The sequence below is a fragment of the Rhinoraja longicauda genome, chromosome 40, assembly GCF_053455715.1.
Source record: "Rhinoraja longicauda isolate Sanriku21f chromosome 40, sRhiLon1.1, whole genome shotgun sequence".
NCBI classification, from domain to species: Eukaryota; Metazoa; Chordata; class Chondrichthyes; order Rajiformes; family Arhynchobatidae; genus Rhinoraja; species Rhinoraja longicauda.
In genome coordinates, this window is record NC_135992.1 from 13,148,796 (window position 1) to 13,169,075 (window position 20,280).

The 20,280-nt window shown below is 49.2% G+C and overlaps 1 protein-coding gene across 5 annotated transcripts in view; it reads right to left on the reverse strand.

The window, feature by feature from the left end:
• Window positions 1-4,321: 4,321 nt before the first annotated feature.
• LOC144611326 (protein phosphatase 1 regulatory subunit 29-like) overlaps window positions 4,322-20,280 on the reverse strand; it is a 211,936-nt gene continuing 195,977 nt past the window's right edge. For 4 of the 5 annotated variants that reach the window (XM_078430378.1, XM_078430380.1, XM_078430379.1 and 1 more), the window contains one exon: window positions 4,322-7,337. In XM_078430378.1, the coding sequence (XP_078286504.1) occupies window positions 4,631-7,036 (2,406 nt within the window). In that variant the 5' untranslated portion in view covers window positions 7,037-7,337 and the 3' untranslated portion in view covers window positions 4,322-4,630. Of the gene's footprint in view, window positions 7,338-10,738; window positions 10,784-20,280 lie in introns of those variants that run through there. The other variant, XM_078430382.1, reaches the window with a different exon arrangement.

Genomic DNA, 20,280 nt, shown 5'->3' on the forward strand with positions numbered 1-20,280 from the left:
GGGCCGACCACCGATCCCCACACATTGACACTACCCTACGCACACTAGGGACAATTTACAATGATACCCAAGCCACTTAGCCTATAACCTTGTACATCTTTGGAGTGCAGGAGGAAACCGAGATCTCTGGAAAAAGCCCACGCAGGTCACGGGGAGAATGTACAAACTGTACAGACAGCACCCATGGTCGGGATCGAACCAGGGTCTCTGGCGCTGTGAGGCAGCAACTCTACCGCTGCGCCACCGTGCCGCCCAAGTCTTCTACATAAACACACAATACCCAGGCGTTCAATTTTTTTTTTACAGAATATAAACAATGCTCGGCAGTGAGTTATAGTTCAGCAAAAGGAAAGAAATACCCTGTTGAACATCCAAACCATAGTCAATGGATCCCCACAAAACTCTGAGATCAAGACTGTCTCTTCTGCACCCTCCCCAGTCACTGTTCCCCAGTCTTGCAGTTATTCATACAGTAAGATGCTTAAGATGACTTACAGGTGGTGAAGGGCATGGAAGATATGACATGCCGTGGGCTAATGTGCTAGGCTTTGTCGTGTTCAGCTTGATCTTATCTCAGGAGGTCTATGTGATAAATTAAAGAGACTACAAAGATTCTTATTTCTGTAAAAAAACACACACACAGAAACAAAATAGCATTGGTTCCACTTGTTGACACAATCTGTCTTGTTTCACGTTTTAGCAAACTCTTTTACTTTTGTCCCCGGGTCATTTGGTGAAGGGTTCAAGGTGAGATGGGTCAGGGTGGGCTGAGGGATGCGGTCCTTTATTTAACTGGCACTCAATACATGCAATCAATAATGGCTTCCCCACTTCCCCGTAACCACCACGTGTACACACCGGCCTTCATCTGTCACGAGTCGAGATGTTAGGGGGTCATGCCGCAGTTGTATAAGACGTTGGTGAGGCCACATTTAGAGCATCGTGTTCCGTTTTGGGCACCATGTTATGGGAAAGATGCTGTCAAGCTGGAAAGGGCCCAGAGAGGATATACTGTACGAGGATGATGCCAGGACTCGAGGGCCTGAGCTATAGGGAGAGGTTGAGCAGGCTGGGACTCCTTGGAGCACAGGAGGATGAGGGGTGAACTTATGGAAGTGCATAAAATCGTGTGAGGAATAGATTGGGTAAACGCACAGAGTCTCTTGCCCAGAGTAGGGGAATCGAGAACCAGAGGATATAGGTTTAAGGTGAGGGGGGGAAAGATTTAATAGGAACCTGAGGGGTAACCCTTTTACACAAACGGAATGGAATGAGCTGCCGGAGAAGGTAGTTGAGGCAGGTGCTATCGCAACTTTTAAGAAACATTTAGGCACAGGTATATGGATAGGACAGGTTTAGAGGGATATGGGCCAAATGCGGGCAGGTGGGACTAGTGTAGATGGGACATGTTGGTCGGAGTAGGCAAGTTGGGACGATTCGTCCAATTTCCATGCTCGATGGCTCAATGTACACAGGTTCAGAAGGTCTGGGTACTTTGATGTAACCAAAGTGAGTACAACTAGTGGTTGATCATCTCCTACATGTTCATCACCATCTCCCAAAGACCATGTTCTCCCCTTCATGTTCTAGTTGCTACACTGACCCCCAGTGTTAACATGAAAACATCCCAAGATAAACACAAATGTACATCACATGGTTGTTCTAAGAGCAGTGGAAGTGTTTAATCCTTGCCCGGCCTAACAGCTATCACTTCTTGGACTGACATCTGTGCCAAAGGCTCACAGAAGGAATGGAATATAGACACAAGATGCTGGAGTAACTCAGCGGGTCAGGCAGCATCTCTGGAGAGAAGGAATGGGTAACGTTTTCAAGAGAGAGTTAGATATGGCTCTCAGGGCTGATGGAATCAAGGGATATGGGGTGAAAGCAGGATTGGGGTACTGGTTCTGGATGATCGGCCATAATCATATTGATTGGCGGTGCTGGCTCGAAGGGCTGAAAGGGCTACTCCTGCACCTATTTTCTATGTTTCTACATTTCGGGCCCCAAAGGGCAGATGTCGAGCATCTGCCCAAAAGCAATGGGATCTCAAAAAGGATGCTCTCAAGCCGAACTACCTCCCTAGCTCAGGCCTCTCTGAGCAACATTACCGAGGAATTATTTTCAGTTCGAGAGGGTGGTTTTCGGTACAGACCTCCGAAAAACCCTACTCACACCCATTCTCCTCGCTCATCTCCACAGCCAATGGGCCGTTGGATTTCTAATTCCCTCCCCTTCCCCTCCAACTGTGTTCTGGATTCATTTCAAATGAAATACACGTCTTCCATTCCTACGTGTAGATGGTAGTTTACACCGAAGATAGACGCAAAATGCTGGAGTAAATCAAACGCCTCTCCTCTCACCCACTCGAAGCAGATTTCAGCATCTTCCCTCATAACTGACAGGCATAATGGCGACAAATATTTTTATACTTGCAAATCTTTTTTCTTCGTAATAGTGTGATAAAATAATGTAATGCAAGAGTCGCCTTTTACAGGTCAATGTGCACAGCACGTGGTTGTTCTAATGGCAGTGGATGTGTTCAATCCTTTGCCAGCCTGACAGCTATCGTGAACCAACATCTGTGGCCAAAGGCTCACAGAAGGAATGGAAAACAGACACACAATGCTGGAGTGACTCAGAGGGTCAGGCAGCATCTCTGGAGAGAAGGAATGGGTGACGTTTTGGGGTCGAGGCCCTTCTTCCAAATAGGTGACACTTCGGGTCGAGACCCTTCTTCAGACTCAAGAAGGGTCCCGACCTGAAACGTCACCGATTCCTTTTCTCCAGAGATGCTGCTTGGCCCGCTGCGTTTCGAAGGTTTGTCAAGGTGGCTGAGTGAGCGTGGCATTTTTGGATTTCTGGCTGGAAGCACAGGTGTAGGATCTGGAAATGGGCACTGGTTTTCAATCTCTGTCTGATACCCTCAATAACGTGAACATTTGGACAGGACATTTGGAAATATGTCCCTCCCCCCCTCCCTCCCGGCATACAGACCCCTCACTTTATCCAACAGGTACACTGCCCCCAGTCTTTCACTTGGCAATCAGTACTATTAGCATAGGAAGCCAAAGAGATTGTGTGTTCATCTAGTTTTGTGGAAAGGGAGAATGGGTCAACAGGACACATGGATAGATAGTATAGGAAGATGCTGGTTTAAACCGAAGTCAAACACAAAATGCTGGATTAACTCAGCGGGACAGGCAGCATCTCTGGAGAGAAGGAATGGGTGACGTTTCGGGTCTGAAGAAGGGTCTCGACCTGAAACATCACCCATTCCTTCTCTCCAGAGATGCTGCCTGACCCACTGAGTCACTCCAGCATTCTGTGTCTATCGTAGACAGGATAGGTTCAGAGGGGTGTGGGCCAAACGTAGGTAATTGGGATGAGTGTAGATGGGGCATGTTGGTCGGCGTGGGCAAGTGGGTCTGAAGAGCCTGCTTCCACGCTGTATGACTCTGGCTCAAAAACAGGAATGGGTATTGTCCATTTAAACGGATAGGGCAGGTTTGGAGGTATGCAGGCAAGGTGCAGGCAAATGGGACTAGCTTGGATGGGGCGTCTTGGTCGGCACGGGCGAGTTGGGCCGAAGGGCCTGTCTCCGTGCTGCTTGGGCTCCTTGACTTTAAAACCACTCTCTGGATGGCCAGTCTGAATCATCAAAAGACTGTAAAAATTTCCACGTCACTCCCCGACCATCTCCTCCCCCCCTCACTAATTCTCACCCACCCTCCCCTCTCACGTTCCACAGCTTTGAAGACCGCTGCTGGTAATGTCAGTGGAAACAACGCTTAATGCGTTTCTTTGAGGCAACTGGTCTTTCTGTTAGTCCCAACGGGTTAGTGTCTCTTGTGTCCAATGGAACTACCAACTTAAACATCTACCCCGATAAGAACATTTACAGAACCAGTCTTTTCAGTGCTTAACAGGAAATAATTTTTTCCCCCCATAAAGAAATATGTTCCTCCCCCCCCTCCCCCGCCATCCCAAATAAGAAAAGCTCTTTCCATTGTACCTCACAATATTAGGATTCTGCTCCTCCCGCATCTCAATCCATGTGTTAACTTTAAACAATGAAGTTGATTTACAGAGTGGGGGGCGTTAGGGGGTGGGAACCATGAGGAAGAGACAAGTAGAGTTCAGGGCACTAGGGGTGGACAGGTTATGGGGAACAGGCAGGTATGTGTGGGTGAGGGGAGGGGGGTGGGGTGGGCCAAACCCCAGATCAGATCAGCCATGGTATGGTAGAATAGGCTGGATGGGCCGAATGGCCTATTCCCCTCCCCTCCCTCCCTCCCTCCCTCCCCTCTCCTTGCTCCTATTCCTCGTGTCGTGCGGTTAAACTGCCTTAGATGATGAAAGGGGAGAACGGGGGAGGGAGAATACTTTTTATTTCACAAAATGCTGGAGTAACTCAGCAGGTCAGGCAGCATCTCGGGAGAGAAGAAATGGGTGACGTTTCGGGTGGAGACCCTTCTTCAGGGAGAATACTGTTTTTTTGGGGGGGGAGGGTGGGGAGTGGAAACTAAACAGAGATGAAGGAGGACATTGCAGAAATGGTGAGGACCCATGAACCCCCAATGAAGTGTTTAGTTTGCTGTAAACTCATGAGTACAGTCCTTGAGCCCAGTCACATTTTCTGTTGAGCGGATACACCTTTCCAATAATCTAAAATATCGTGTAAGTCTTCGTCTTTGGCGAACTGGACTTTTTTCCGCAAGGCGTGTCCAGCGGCCAGATAGATCTCCTCCCGAGGGTGCTTCCCATAGGGGCGGAACCTCTCCCAGATCTTGTGAGTGCTTTCCGACGAGTACTCCGGGCTGGAAGAATATCCCGAGTAGTGGTGCCTGGGGGACAACTGGGAGTACGCGGAGTCTCTTTTGGAGCGGGAGAGTGGCTTTAACAGCGTGGACCTCTGGCTTAAGGAGTCGCCGTGCTCTTCGTAGTACAAGGCGGGGACCGAGTGGCGGTGCTCGCTGCAGTGGTAGGTTTGCTGTACCTCCAGGTGCTGGATGTCGGCCGGTGCCGCTGCCGTGGCCGTGGCCGAAGCCGAGGCCGGGGGCAGCCGCCGGAGGGAGGCGGGGGCCGCGGCGCTCCTCTCGATGTACTTGGCGTCCGCCTTGGACGGCGGGTCGGCGATGTCCAGGCTGAAGACGCGGCCGCTCTTGCTGGAGCTGCTGGACGAGACGCTGCAGCGTTTGCGGGCGGTGGCGGAGGCGGTGTCGGCGCTGCCCTGGCGCTGCAGCAGCGGGTATCCGCCCGCCGACAGCAGCAGAGCCCCCGGCCCCGGGCCCGTCCCCCCCCCAGGCCGCTCCAGCTGCGAGCACGACCCGCTCGGGCTGAGCTGCCGGTCGATGGAGCCCTCGGAGCCGCCGCCCGCACCCATCAGGGCGGCAGAGTCGAGCTTCAGCGCGTCGATGCAGTTGTTGATGATCTGGTTGACCTTGTCCACCTCCTGGGCGATGGTGGAGATCTCTGCCGCCGAGCCGCGCTCGCTGTCCGCAGGCTGGGCCTGTGCCGGGTCCGAGGCCGGGGCCTGGGCCGTGCGCACCTCGATGTAGTTGCCCTTGGCGGCCTGCCGGGGCGCGTCATCGGGGTCCGGGCCTTGCGTCTGGGCCTTGTCCCCGGGCGCGGGTACGGAGGGCAGCGAGGACATCCTGCACATGGACACGGGCTGGGAGTGCTGGGCCAGGCCCAGGCTCATCCCCAGCCCCTCGGCCTCGGGCCCGTAGCGCATCTCCAGGATGGTCTTCTTGACGTTGAGCGACCTGTGCTTGTCCTCCCTGATGCGCCTCTTCCTCAGGCAGTAGTACACCACGCCCAGCACGATCACCATGCCGAAGAGGCAGCCCAGGATGGTCATGATGTAGTGCGTGGTGGTGGACGAGCTGGACGCCTGAGGGACCGTGCGGCCCCGGGTGGCGAAGGTCAGGCACGTGTGGTTGAAGCGCTGCGACCTCTGGATGGACGCCACACAGAAGGTGTAGTCTGTCAGGGCCCGCAGCTTCTCCAGCTTGATGTACTCCTTCCTATTGCGCAGGTTGGCCACGTCCGACACGTAGCTGTTGTTGTACTGCACCAGGATGTACATCCTGCTGTAGGGCGACGGGATCTGCACCACCAGCGTGGCGCCGGCGATGGTGACATGGTGCAGCTTGATGGTGGGGCTGTTGGACATGTCCAGGGTGAAGGCGGTGACCGGCTCGGTGGAGGAGAACTCGGCCGGGTTGATGCCCGAGGAGAAGGTCTCCGGGTCCCTGGAGGAGACGGGCGTGGAGAAGGGGGCGACCTTGACGCCATTCCTGCACGACGAGGCCAGGAGGCTGATGGCGTTGTGGCGGCTGGCCGGCTGGGGGCTGAGCAGTGGGTAGCCGGCGTACTCGGGCGGGCTGTCGCACTGGAGCCGGTCGTAGGTGCGGGTGACGTTGTTGAACTCGACCAGCCAGTTGAGGAAGCCGACCAGCTCGCAGGAGCAGTTGAACGGGTTGCCGGCCAGCTCGCACACCATCAGGCCGCTCAGGCTGGTGAAGGTGCCACCCTCCACCTTGGCCAGCTTGTTGGCCGACAGGTCGATGCTGATCAGGTTGGGGCACTCCCAGAAGCTGTTGACCGAGATGCTCTCGATCAGGTTGTGCTGGACGTACATGTACTCCAGCCTGGTCAGGCCGCGGAACATGCTGTCGGTGAGGTTGGTCAGCTTGTTGTAGCCCATCTGCAGCACCCGCAGGTTGGACTGGATCAGGAAGGCCCCGTCTTCCACGTAGCTGATCTCGTTCTTGGTCAGGTTCAGGTCGGTCAGGTTGCCGAAGCGGCTGAGGGAGCTGTAGAGGAGAACCTTCAGCTTGTTCTCGTTGAGGCGGAGGTCCAGCACCGTGCTGTTGATGTGCTGGGGTATGGACTCGTACGGCGGCTGGTTCTGGCTGCAGATGGCCAGCCAGACGTAGCCTTTCTCCCCCTCGATCAGCCAGCAGTCCCCACACACTCTGCCCAACTGGCTCAGCAGGACCGCGGCAGCCAACAGCCCAGCGGGGGCCATCGTCCCGAGAAGATAGCAACAGACCTTCGGAGAAGAGTCCAACTAGTAACTAGTGGGTGGTACTAGTTTCCAATGTAACCAGCAACAGTGGAGCAGTCCCTGTCATCATTGCTTTGCTTTTACGATTGGAAGCACTTGATACATGTTGGAAGAAGAAGGAATCAAGATCTGCGTATATTCTTGGAGAACTTTTCACTTTCTCAGTCAAGAAAGATCAATTCAAGCCCATTCTCGTGGGCAATGGTTCTCAGGCTGAAGGGTGATCTCCCGGGCTGTCCAAGCATTCCATGATCAGTAATCCCTGCATCAACAACACAGAGAACAGATTACGGTCAGGATTTGTCAAAGAGAATTAATTGCACGTTAACTACGTTTTCAAACTGTAAATCTTCAGTCTGAAGAAGGGTCTCGACCCGAAATGTCACCCATTCCTTCTCTCCAGAGATGCTGCCTGTCCCGCTGAGTTACTCCAGCTTTTTGTGTCTATCTTCAAAAATAAAATGACATTTGCTCGATATTAAAATATTCCTGCACTGGGTCTTTGCACATTGAATTTTCCACCTGTAGAGCCATGCATCTTAAACAATGCACATAAATGAATGAATTAATAAGTTTATTGGCCAAGTATGTGCACATACAAGGAATGTGCCTTGGTGCTCCGCTCACAAATGACAACACAAACGTACAGTTAACAATTAAGAATAAAGCCTAAACACATCAAAACAATAATATAACATTACAGTTTTAAACATGTGGGTGAAAATAAATCAGAGCAAAAAAGAGACTACCGACTTTGGTTATTGAGTAGAGCTATCACTCTTGGGGGAAAAAGCTGTTTTTATGTCTGGCTGTGGCTGCTTTGACAGTCCGGAGTCACCTTCCAGAGGAAAGTGCTTCAAAGATTTTGTGGCCAGGGTGAGAGGGGTCAGAGGTGATCTTGCCCGCTCGCTTCCTGGCCCTTGCAGTGTATATATATATCTGTGTTACCACCCTACTCCTCTTGCTAATTTCACCGCTTCATTATCACCCCGAGTTTAGAAGGATGAGGGGGGAACCTCATTGAAACTTACTGAATAGTGGGAGAGTATAGGACCAGAGGCCATCGCCTCAGAATAAAAGGATGTACCTTCAGAAAGGAGAAGAGATAGACACAAAGTGCTGGAGTAACTCAGCAGATCAGGCAGCATCTCTGGAGAAAAGGGAAAGGTTTCCATGTTGAAAACCTTCTTCAGACAGAGTCGGGGAGGAGGGAAACTAGAGGTATGAAAAGGTTGAGAGCAAATCAGAGCCGGCACCGATGACCAAGGGAAGGTGGAGCCCACCAAGATCCATTGTTGGCTGTGGAAGAGCTGGTAACAAAGGAATGCCGACCCATTTTGTATTTGGATCGAGCGTGTGGGCGTTCAGGGTGTAGGCTTACAATGATAAAGTAGCTTCATCCCCAGCTCCTGAACATTAAGGGACCTCATATTTCAAAGCCAAGGCACGACAAGACAACATTGAGAAGGATCTTGAGGCAGGCCTCATTAAAGAAGAGAAAAATCGAAGACTTTTAACACGTCAACAAAACCATTTAGCACATCAGAGCTATTCTCTCCGGTACACTAACACAACAGAATATCGTCCAACTATATCCTCAATAGCCCAACTGACTAATTTCCCGGAACTTTGTCCAAGAGATTATTTCAAACATTTATCACCGTATGAAAAAAAAACATTTTGTGCCAATATCTTTCCAATCCACAATTGGTAAAATGAGAGGAATATTATTACGATACGATGGAGCAATAGAACTTTATTTATCCCAGGATGGAAATTAGTCCGCCAACAGTCATAAAACACAAGATACACCGATGAGCCAAAACATTATGACCACTTGCCTAATATGCTGCTGGTCCTCTGTGTGCAGCCCCATGCGCAGCAGGGTGCGATGCACTACATATTGTGACACATTCCTCCTGTGACCACCATTAAAATTTTCTGTGACTTGTGCCACAGTAGACATTCTATCGGTTCGGACCAGACGGGATAGCCTTCGTTGCCCTCGCGCATCGATGAGCCTTGGGCCCCAACACCCTATCGCCGGTTTGTGGTTTGTCCCTCCTTGGACCACTGTCGGTAGGTACAATAGACAATAGACAATAGGTGCAGGAGGAGGCCATTCGGCCCTTCAAGCCAGCACCACCATTCAATGTGATCATGGCTGATCATTCTCAATCAGTACCCCGTTCCTGCCTTCTCCCCATACCCCCTGACTCCGTTATCCTTAAGAGCTCTATCCATCTCTCTTGAATGCATTCAGAGACTTGGCCTCCACTGCCTTCTGAGGCAGTGAATTCCACAGATTTACAACTCTCTGACTGAAAATGTTTTTCCTCATCTCCGTTCTAAATGGCCTACCCCTTATTCTTAAACTGTGGCCCCTGGTTCTGGACTCCCCCAACATTGGGAACATGTTTCCTGCCTCTAACTTGTCCAACCCCTTAATAATCTTATATGTTTCGATAAGATCCCCTCTCATCCTTCTAAATTCCAGTGTATATAAGCCTAGCCGCTCCAATCTTTCAACATACGACAGTCCCGCCATTCCGGGAATTAACCTAGTAAACCTACGCTGCACACCCTCAATAGCAGTACTCACCACTGCTGACCGGGAGCACCCCACAAGCCTTGCTGTTTCAGAGATGCTCTGACCCAGTCATCTGGCCATAACAATTTGGCCCTTGTCAAAGTCGCTCAGGTCTTTACTCCGGCCTATTTCTCCTGCATCCAACATGTCAACTTCAAGAACTGACTGTTCACTTGCTGCCTCATATATCCCACCCCTTGACAGGGCCCATTCCTGTGCTGTAATGCTCTATGTTCCAATAAATGGCCAAAATGGATGGTTAAAAGTGAATCTGTAGACTTTTGAGATACAGTGCAGAAACAGGCCCTTTGGCCCATCGAGTCTGCGCTGACCAGTGATCCCCCCTTCGATAGCACTAACCTACACACACCAGGGACAATTTACAATTTCACAGAAGCCAATTGATGTGGGTGTATGGGATGCGTTGCCACAGGAACTAGTTGAGGCAGGTGCTATCACAATGTTTAAGAAATCTTTAGATAGGTACATAGATAAGGTAGATATGTGCCAAAAGCAGGCAGGTGGGACAAGTTTAGTTGGGGCATGTTGGCCGGCGTGAGCTAGCTGGGCCGAAGTACCTACCTCTACGCTGTATGACTCTGACTCCATGACCAAAGGGCAGATAGATTTTTTGCATCAAAACACTGACCAAGCAATAAACGCACGTCATTAACTTTGCACGGCACGGTGGCGCCGTGGTAGAGCTACTGCCTTACAGGGCTCACAGCGCCAGAGACCCGGGTTCGATCCTGACCACGGGTACTGCCTGTACGGAGTTTGTACGTTCTCCCCGTGACCTGTGTGGGTTTCCTCCGAGTTCTTCGGTTTCCTCCCACACTCCTAAGACGCACAGGTTTGTAGGTTAATTGCCGTGAAATGCAAAGAATTGTCCCTAGCGTGTGTAGGATAGAGTTAATGTGCGGGCATCGTTGGTCAGTTCGAACTCGATGGGCCGAAGGGCCTGTTTCCTTGCTGTATCTCTGAAACAAAAAACTAAAAAACTGCACAGGTAGACACAGAGTGAAAATGCACAACCTAAAAACCACAAAGCCTTCTATAGAAATGCAACTCACTTCAAATATTTGCCAGATCTTATCTGATGTTCTGTTTCATTTGATCCTGATCTTGTTTGAGGTTGTTAAGGTTACCGTCAAATCAGTTGCCGAAGATTAATTGAACTCTTGCGACTGCACCACTGATGCAATGCTATTGAAGTCTCCCAGCTGATGAATGCAGTGTGTTCTATTGAAATTCACTTTAGAGAGACTGAACGGCAGATTTAAAAGTGTTTAGATGAACACAACAGGCAGTGCTAATACCTATAAAATTAATTACACATTTTGCAGATGGGATTGCACAAGGCAAATATCTAACACAACCTCATCTACTTTGAGGAGGAGATTATGCAATAGCGGTTATTGGATACCTTTATGGCCTGTTTGTTATGTTAAAGAGCTGTTTTCACTTATGCGCGCACACACATGTGCACACATGCACGCGCGCATAAAACACACACACAGGCACACATACATACACATGTGCACACAAGCACCCACACTCAAGCACGCGCACATATGCACACATACACATGTGCACCCAACCACACACATACACACACACGCATGCACACACAACCACACGCGCGCACACACATACACGTGCACACAAGCACACACACGTGTACACCCACATCCATGTGTACACACACACATGTGCAGACACGTGTACACACACACACACGTTATGAAAATACATTGCCATGGTTTTACTGAGGCACCCTGTATGCATGCCACTGCATTGAATGCAAAATATATCCATACTCTCTTTTCTCTCTTTGCTGATTACCATTCCAGCTTGATAGAAATACAGAGAATTAACAAAATAACGAGCCCTGAATCCTGTACAAGATACCAGTGTGCCAATCTTTTCTAATCATTTTATTTGAATGGTTATTGCCCTCAGTCGCAGTTCCAGGCGTTTTATTACTTTGATTATGTATCTCTCCAAGATCTTCCAAGTGTTTAATAAATGTCCTTATTCGTTGAAAGTAAGTTGTTTTAAACTCTCTCGCAAAGTGCCCAGCGGGGCAGCGATTTTAACTCGTGGCATGCTGACCCCGAAAAGTGCAAAGACATTGAGGAGCATTACCAATCTCCCCTCCTCACAGGGTATATTCACAATAAATTGGATCAGAGGGCAATTGACTTTCTCGTTCAGTTTAGTTTATTGTCACGTGTACCAAGGTACAGTGATTTTGATTTTGATTTAGAGATTTAGAGATACAGCGCGGAAACAGGCCCTTCGGCCCACCGAGTCCGCGCCGCCCAGCGATCCCCGCACACTAACACTATCCTACACCCACTAGGGACAATTTTTACATTTACCCAGCCAATTAACCTACATACCTGTACGTCTTTGGAGTGTGGGAGGAAACCGAAGATCTCGGAGAAAACCCATGCAGGTCACGGGGAGAACGTGCAAACTCCGTACAGACGGCGCCCGTAGTCAGGATCGAACCTGATTCTCCGGCGCTGCATTCGCTGTAAGGCAGCAACTCCACCACTGCGCCACCGTGCCGCCCAGTGAAAGTGAAAAGCTTTTGTTGCGTGCTATCCAGTCCGCGGAAGGACAAAGTATGATTACAATCGAGCCATTTACAGTGAAAAGATACATGATAAGGGAATAACATTTAGTGCAAGGTAAAGCCAGTAAAGTCCTACCAAGGATAGTCCGAGGGTCGCCAATGAGGTAGATAGTAGTTCAGCACTGCTCTCTGGTTGTGGTGGGATGGTTCGGTTGCTTGATAACAGCTGGGAGGAAACTGTCCCTGAATCTGGAGGTGTGCGTTTTCACACTTCTGTACCTCTTGCCTAATGGGAGAGGGGAGAAGAGGGAGACGCCGGGGTGTGACTGGTCCTTGATTATGCTGCTGGCCTTGCCGAGGCAGCGTGAGGTGTAGATGGAGTCGATGGAAGGGAGATAGTCGGGTACAGTGCTGCCGGAGCTCACTGGAGCTGGAGTTACTCAGCAGGTCAGGCAGCATCTCAGGAGAGAAGGAATGGGTGACGTTTTGGGCGACCTGAAACGTCACCCATTCCTTCTCTCCTGAGATGCTGCCTGACCTGCTGAGTAACTCCAGCATTTTGTGAATAAATCCCCCTTACACCTCAGGCACCTCTGTAAAAAAAAAGTCAAAATAAACAGCGGGGAATTTAACAGCGGCCGCTCTGGCACCAGTGACAGCTCTGGCACCTAAAAAATGAGCACTGCAACACTGGAGATAGTCACAAAATGCTGGAGTAACCCAGTGGGACAGGCAGCATCTCTGGAGAGTAGGAATGGGTGATGTTTCAGGTCAGGACCCTTCTTCAGAACTGATTGTGGTAGGGGAAAATTCTCAGTCTGAAGAAGGGTCTCGACCCGAAACGCCACCTATTTCTTCTCTCCAGAGATGCTGCCTGTCCCGCTGAGTTACTCCAGCATTTTGTGTCTATCCAGGGGGGGGGGGGGAGAAAGCTGGAAAGGGGAGGTGGGGTCTGGACAAACCTGGCAAGTGATAGGTGGATACAGGCGAAGGGGTTAAGTGACGGATGGATGGATGGAGTAAGCAACAACAACATTCTTGATGCCCAACACTATCCAGATCAAGATAGACACAAAAAGCTGGGGTAACTCAGCGGGACAGGCAGCATCTCTGGAGAAAAGGAATAGGTGACATTTCGGGTCGAGACCCTGCTTCAGGCTGTTGAAGGGTCTCGATGTTTTTTGCACGGCTTTCCCCGTACATAAGCACAATCCCCTGGTCAGCACAGAATGTGCAGGACAGCCCACCGTGAAGCTGGTCTGGCCGCATTTGGAATATTGTGAACAATTTTGGACACCATATCCGATCCCAGGAATGAGTAAGTTAACCTATGATGAGCGTTTGTCGGCACTGGGCCTGCACTCGCTGGGGTTTAGAAGGATGAGGGGGGGACCTAATTGAAACATTCAGAATAGTGAAAAGCTTGGATAGAGTGGATGTGGAGAGGATGTTTCCACCAGTGGGAGAGTCTAGGACTAGAGGTCATAGCCTCAGAATTAAAGGACTTTCTTTTAGGAAAGAGATAAGGAGAAATTTCATTAGTCAGAGGGTGGTGAATCTATGGAATTCATTGCTACAGTAGGCTGTGGAGGGCAAGTCAGTGGATATATTTAAGGCAGAGATAGATAGATTCTTGATTAGTGTGGGTGTCAGAGGTTATGGGGAGATGGCAGGAGATAGGTCAGCCATGATTGAATGGCGGAGTAGACTTGATGGGCCGAATGACCTAATTCTACTCCTATCGCGTGACCTTATAACCTTATGACCTTATGACCTTACTACCACCGAGCCCACATGCAAGGGGGCCCTTCCCAACCACTACCTCTGGTCTAAAGGTACTGAGCGCTACGTTTAAGCTCAGTGCCCTCGGGATGAGAGAGAAGGAGCAAAATCACTCTACTCATCAAAAAGTGTTATCGATTGGGACATCCAGGGAAATTAGGATCAATGCTGCCGGTGATTGAATGGGTTGTCAATACTCCCACTTAATCAATCAATCTTTGGATAGCACCTTAGAAAGTGCCGTAACAATCTTGAGTGGTTGTGCAGGGGGAGAGAGAAGGTTAATAAACCCACCGATGTTCCTCATTATGTTTTACCCACGCACAGGAGGAAAGGTTCGTTTACTCTAGATAGACACAAAGTACTGGAGTAACTCTGCGGGCCAGGCAGCGAGTATGGAGAAATAGGATGGGTGACGTTTCAGGTCAGGAGCCATCCTCAGATGGGTCCCAAATCAAAACGTCACCCAACCTTTTTCTCCAGGGACGCTGCCTGACCCATTGAGTAACTCCAGTACTTTGTGTCTTTCTTTGGTATAAACCAGCAGCTGCAGTTCCTTATTTGTACATTCTTAGTTTAGTTTAGACAATAGACAATAAGGTTCAGGAGTAGGCCATTCGGCCCTTCAAGCCAGCACCACCATTCAATGTGATTATGGCTGATCATTCACAATCAGTACCCCGTTTAGAGAGAGACAGCATGGAAACAGGCCCTTCAGCACTGACCAGCGATCACCCCGTACACTAGTGTAAGAAAATAATTGCAGATGCTGGTACAAATTGAAGGTATTTATTCACAAAATGCTGGAGTAACTCAGCGGGTCAGGCAGCATCTCAGGAGAGAAGGAATGGGTGACGTTTCGGGTTGAGACCCTTCTTCGGACGGATCTTCAGTCTGAAGAAGGGTCTCGACCCGAAACGTCACCCATTCCTTCTCTCCTGAGATGCTGCCTGACCTGCTGAGTTACTCCAGCATTTTGTGAATAAAACACTAGTTCTATCCGACACACACTGGGGACAATTCGCAGAAGACAATTATCCTACAAACCAGCACGTCTTTGGAGTGGGAGGAAACCGGAGCACCCGAAGAAAAACCACACGGTCTCTGGGTAAAAGGAATGGGAGAATGTACAAGCTCCGTACAGACAGCACCCGCGGTCAGGATGGAACCCGGGTCTCTGGCGCTGTAAGGGTAGCAACTCTACCGCTGCGCCACCTTTGACTAGACTACACCCGATGCATCAGCTCAGATCTATGGACAGGGACTTAAACCAACAATCTTTTGAAACCATGGCTGTTCCTGGATCTATCAGAGATGCAGTGCAGAGATGCAAAGGGTAATTACTATAATAACACATTAGACTTTTCGGGATGAGTTTAAATGAAGATCTTGCAATCACAACTTGACATTTAAATGATGGTACTTAATCCCAACACTGCTACACCAGTGCCACATCACCTCCTTGACTATCATCATAAAATTGGTGAATTAGAGGCAGGTTTGCTTCAATTACTATTTAGGTGCAGTGTAGTAATTAGGTATTATATGAGGAATGGCATGTAATCAAGATTAAATTTTGGTAAATAAGATATTTAATATATGCAAAATGTGCACTGCATAACTAAGATATTTATCTTGTGACTCACTGTGCATGAAAATCTTTTTTATTGTTTCAAAAATGCTATTGATTTTGTGTGTGTGTGTGTGTGTGTGTGTGTGTGTGTGTGGTGTGCGTGTGTGTGGTGTGTGTGTGTGTGTGTGTGTGTGTGTGTGTGTGTGTGTGTGGTGTGTGTGTGTGGTGTGTGTGTGTGTGTGTGTGTGTGTGTGTGTGTGTGTGTGTGTGTGTGTGTGTGTGTGTGTGTGTGTGTGTGTGTGTGTGTGTCTTTCAAGCACATTTCGACCATAACAAAATACCGCAGATTATGAAATTAAAAAGAACTATTGGGAAGGGTCGGCAGTTCAGGCAGACGAAGCGATGGGTGGCACGGTGGCGCAGCAGTAGAGTTGCTGCCTTGCAGCGCTTGCAGCACCAGAGACCCGGGTTCCATCCCGACTTCGGGTGCTTGTCTGTGCGGAGTTTGTACGTTCCCCCCGTGACCGCGTGGGCTTTCACCGAGATCTTTGGTTTCCTCCCACACTCCAAAGACGTGCAGGTTTGTCGATTAATTGGCTTGGTATAAATGTAAAATTGTCCCCAGTGTGTGTAGGGTAGTGTCAGTGTGCGAGGATCGCTGGGCGGTTCGGACTCGGTGGGCCAAAGGGCCTGTTTCCGCGCTGTACCTCTAAAAACGAAAATAAAATGAATGGGAAATTATCTGAGTGAATAAATTGCCCCTCAGGTTCCTATTAAACCTTGCCCTTCTCACCTTAAACCTATGCCCGCTACTTCTTGACTCCCATACTCTGGGCAAAATCCCCCTCATGATGTTTATACACCTCTTTAAGATCCCACCTCAGTCTCCTGCGCTCCATGGAATTAAAGTCCTAGCCTGACCAAACCTCTCCCTCCAGCAGAGCCCCTTTACTGGACTTTATAGTACACTAAATGTTACACCCTTTATCCTGTATCTGTACACAGTGGACGGCTTGATTGCAATCATCTATCATCTTTTGGCTGACTAGATAGCACACAACAAAAAGACTCTTCACCGTAGCTCGGTACACGTGACTACAGGTCGGCACGGTGGCGCAGCGGTAGAGTTGCTGCCTTACAGCGAATGCAGCGCCGGAGACTCAGGTTCGATCCTGACTACGGGCGCCGTCTGTACGGAGTTTGTACGTTCTCCCCGTGACCTGCGAGGGATTTCTCCGAGATCTTCGGTTTCCTCCCACACTCCAAAGACGTACAGGTATGTAGGTTAATTGACTGGGTAAATGTAAAAATTGTCCCTAGTGTGTGTAGGATAGTGTTAATGTGCGGGGATCGCTAGGCGGTGCGGACTCGGTGGGCCGAAGGGCCTGTTTCCGCGCTGTATCTCTAAATCTAAAAAAAACCCATATCTACAATAAACTAAGCTAAACTAAGCTAAGCTAAGCATCCCATTGCAACATATGAGAAGACTATGCAATGCTTAAGAAACATTTGGACAGGTACAGGTGCTCCTCGACTTACGATGGGGTTACCTTACGATTAACCCGTCATAAATCGAAAATATCGTAAGTCGAAAACGCATATCGCCGGGGAAAAAATAAATTCAAAATTCGAAATATGGTCTCTACGGAATGTGTATCACTTTTACACCATCGTAAAGTCGAAATATCGTAAGTCGAAGCATCATACATCGAGGAGAAGGGTCTCGACCCGAAACGTCACCCATTCCTTCTCTCCTGAGATGCTGCCTGACCCGCTGAGTTACTCCAGCATTTTGTGAATAAATACCTTTGATTTGTACCAGCATCTGCAGTTATTGTCTTATACGTCGAGGAGCATCTGTACATGGGTAAGACAGGTTTAGAGCGATATGGGTCAAACGCAGGCAGGTGGGACAGGTGTGGATGGGACATGTGGGTCGGCATGAGCAGGTTGGGCCGAAGGGCCTGTTTCCACGCTGTATCTCTCTATGCTTATCCTTGTACATTTTCGCTGCACTCTTTCCAGCTTAATTGTTTACTTGAGTTCAGCGCAGAAACAGTCACTCTGGCACACCGACTCCTCACCGACCAGCGATCCCCGCACACTAACACTATCCCACACACACCAGGGACAATTTGCGATTTTTACCAAGCCAATTAACCGACAAATTTCAACGTCTTTGGAATGTAGGAGGAAACCTGAGCAACCCGGAGGCAACCCACGTGGTCACAAGGCCAACGTGCAAACTCCGCACAGACAGCACCCCAGTAGTCAGGATCGAACCCGGGTCTCTGGCACTGTGAGGCAGCAACTCCACCGCTGCGCCACCTAATGGTTATATAAACTTGGCCAGGTTGCTGTTTAGCTTCCCCCCATCTGTTCCAACTGCCTTTACTGTCTATTTCTTTGATCAATCAAACTTTCTGGATCACTCATTGCATTGCATTAGATTCAGAACAGGCTGCTCCTAATCACACCTTTCTGCTCATGTGGTGCATAATCACACACCAATTATCCCTTGCTGATGAAGTAATGTGTATTCATGACCTGAGGCACCTCATGAGGGAAGGAGATTCAGTCTGTTGTTAGATTATCATTAGCATTGATTAACCACGAGCAGAAGTGAATGCATATTTTACAAGCATGTGATTAGAAAATTTGTTCTTAAAGGGTCTACGATCGACTTTAATTCCCTGTCCCCCTCCCACCCTGACCTCTGTCTGAAGAAAGGTCCAAACCCAGAACTTTGTCCGGATCAGTTTAGTTTAGTTTGGAGATATGGCGCGGAAATCGGCCCCCCGCCCCACCGAGACCGCGCCGACCAACGATTCCCGTACACTACAACATGAGGGACAACTTACAATGATGCCAAGCCCATTAACCTACAAACCTGTACGTCTTTGGAGTGTGGGAGGAAACCGGAGATCATAAGGTCACAGTAAACACTCTACTAGTTTAGTGGGACATGGGCCGAATGCAGGCCAATAGGTCCAGCTCAAATGGGACATCTTGGTCAGCATGGTTGAGTTGGGCAGAAGGGCCTGTGTCCATGCTGTATAACCATGACTGTGACTCTATTTCAGGCAAAAGGATGGGTGGGCAATGATCCAACAATCCCATGAGGAAATATATACCAATATATTTATCTTACAAACTTCTACAGATGCGCCATAGAAATCATACTGCCTGTTTGCATGAGAACATGTATGCCCAAGACCGCAAGAAATCTCACAGTTGTAGATGAAGCCCAGTTTATCACACAACCAGACGCCCCGCCATTGACTCCATCCACACATCAATTTTGGTCTCCAAATTTGAGGAAGGATATTCTTGCTATTGAGAGCGTGCAGTGTAGGTTTACTAGGTTAATTCCCGGAATGGCGGGACTGTCATATGTTGAAAGACTGGAGCGACTAGGCTTGTATACACTGGAATTTAGAAGGATGAGAGGAGATCTTATCGAAACGTATAAGATTATTAAGGAGTTGGACACGTTAGAGGCAGGAAACATGTTCCCAATGTTGGGGGAGTCCAGAACAAGGGGCCACAGTTTAAGAATAAGGGGTAGGCCATTTAGAACTGAGATGAGGAAAAACTTTTTCAGTCAGAGAGTTGTGAATCTGTGGAATTCTCTACCTCAGAAGGCAGTGGAGGCCAATTCTCTGAATGCATTCAAGAGAGAGCTAGATAGAGCTCTTAAGGATAGCGGAGTCAGGGGGTATGGGGTGAAGGCAGGAACGGGATACTGATTGAGAATGATCAGCCATGATCACATTGAATGGCGGTGCTGGCTCGAAGGACCGAATAGCCTCCTCCTGCACCTATTGTCTATTGTCTATCACTGCCTTGGGAAAGCAGCCAACATAATCCAAGACTCGTCCCACCCCGGTCATTCCTTCTCCTCCCTGCTCCCATCCTGCAAAAGATACAGAGGCTTGCAAGCGCGCACCACCAGACTCAGGAACAGCTTCTTCCCCTCTGTTATCAGGCTTCTGAACGGTCCTTCCGTCAACCAGGGTACTGTCCGATTCACCTCTACCCCATCGTGGACATTGATTTTGTCCATGGGATGTATCATGTATCTCTGTACACTGTGGACGGCTCGATTGTAATCATGTATTGTCTTTCCGCTGGCAGGTGGGAATGCAACAAGAGCTTTTCACTGCCCCTCGGTACGCGTGCCAATAAACTAAACTGAAACTGAAAGTATAAGAAAGTAGCTGCAGATGCTGGTACAAATCGAAGGTATTTATTCACAAAATGCTGGAGTAACTCAGCAGGTCAGGCAGCATCTCAGGAGAGAAGGAATGAGAACGAAACGTTGCCCATTCCTTCTCTCCTGAGATGCTGCCTGACCTGCTGAGTTACTCCAGCATTTTGTGAATAAACTGAGACTGAATTGATGCGCCACAGTGCTGAGAACTATTTTCTGCACTCTGTATCTTCCTCTTTGCTCTACCTGGAGTTTGTACTAGAGTTTGAACTGATTGTGTTTATGCATAGTATATCTGATCTGTTTGGATAGCACGCAAAACCAAGCTTTTCACTGTACCTCAGTACACGTGACAGTAATAAACCTCAACCTAAACCAAGCATCGGAAGAAAGACCCTGACCCGAAACGCCATATGTCCATTCGCTCCCCAGATGCTGCCCGACCCGCTGAATTCCTCCAGCA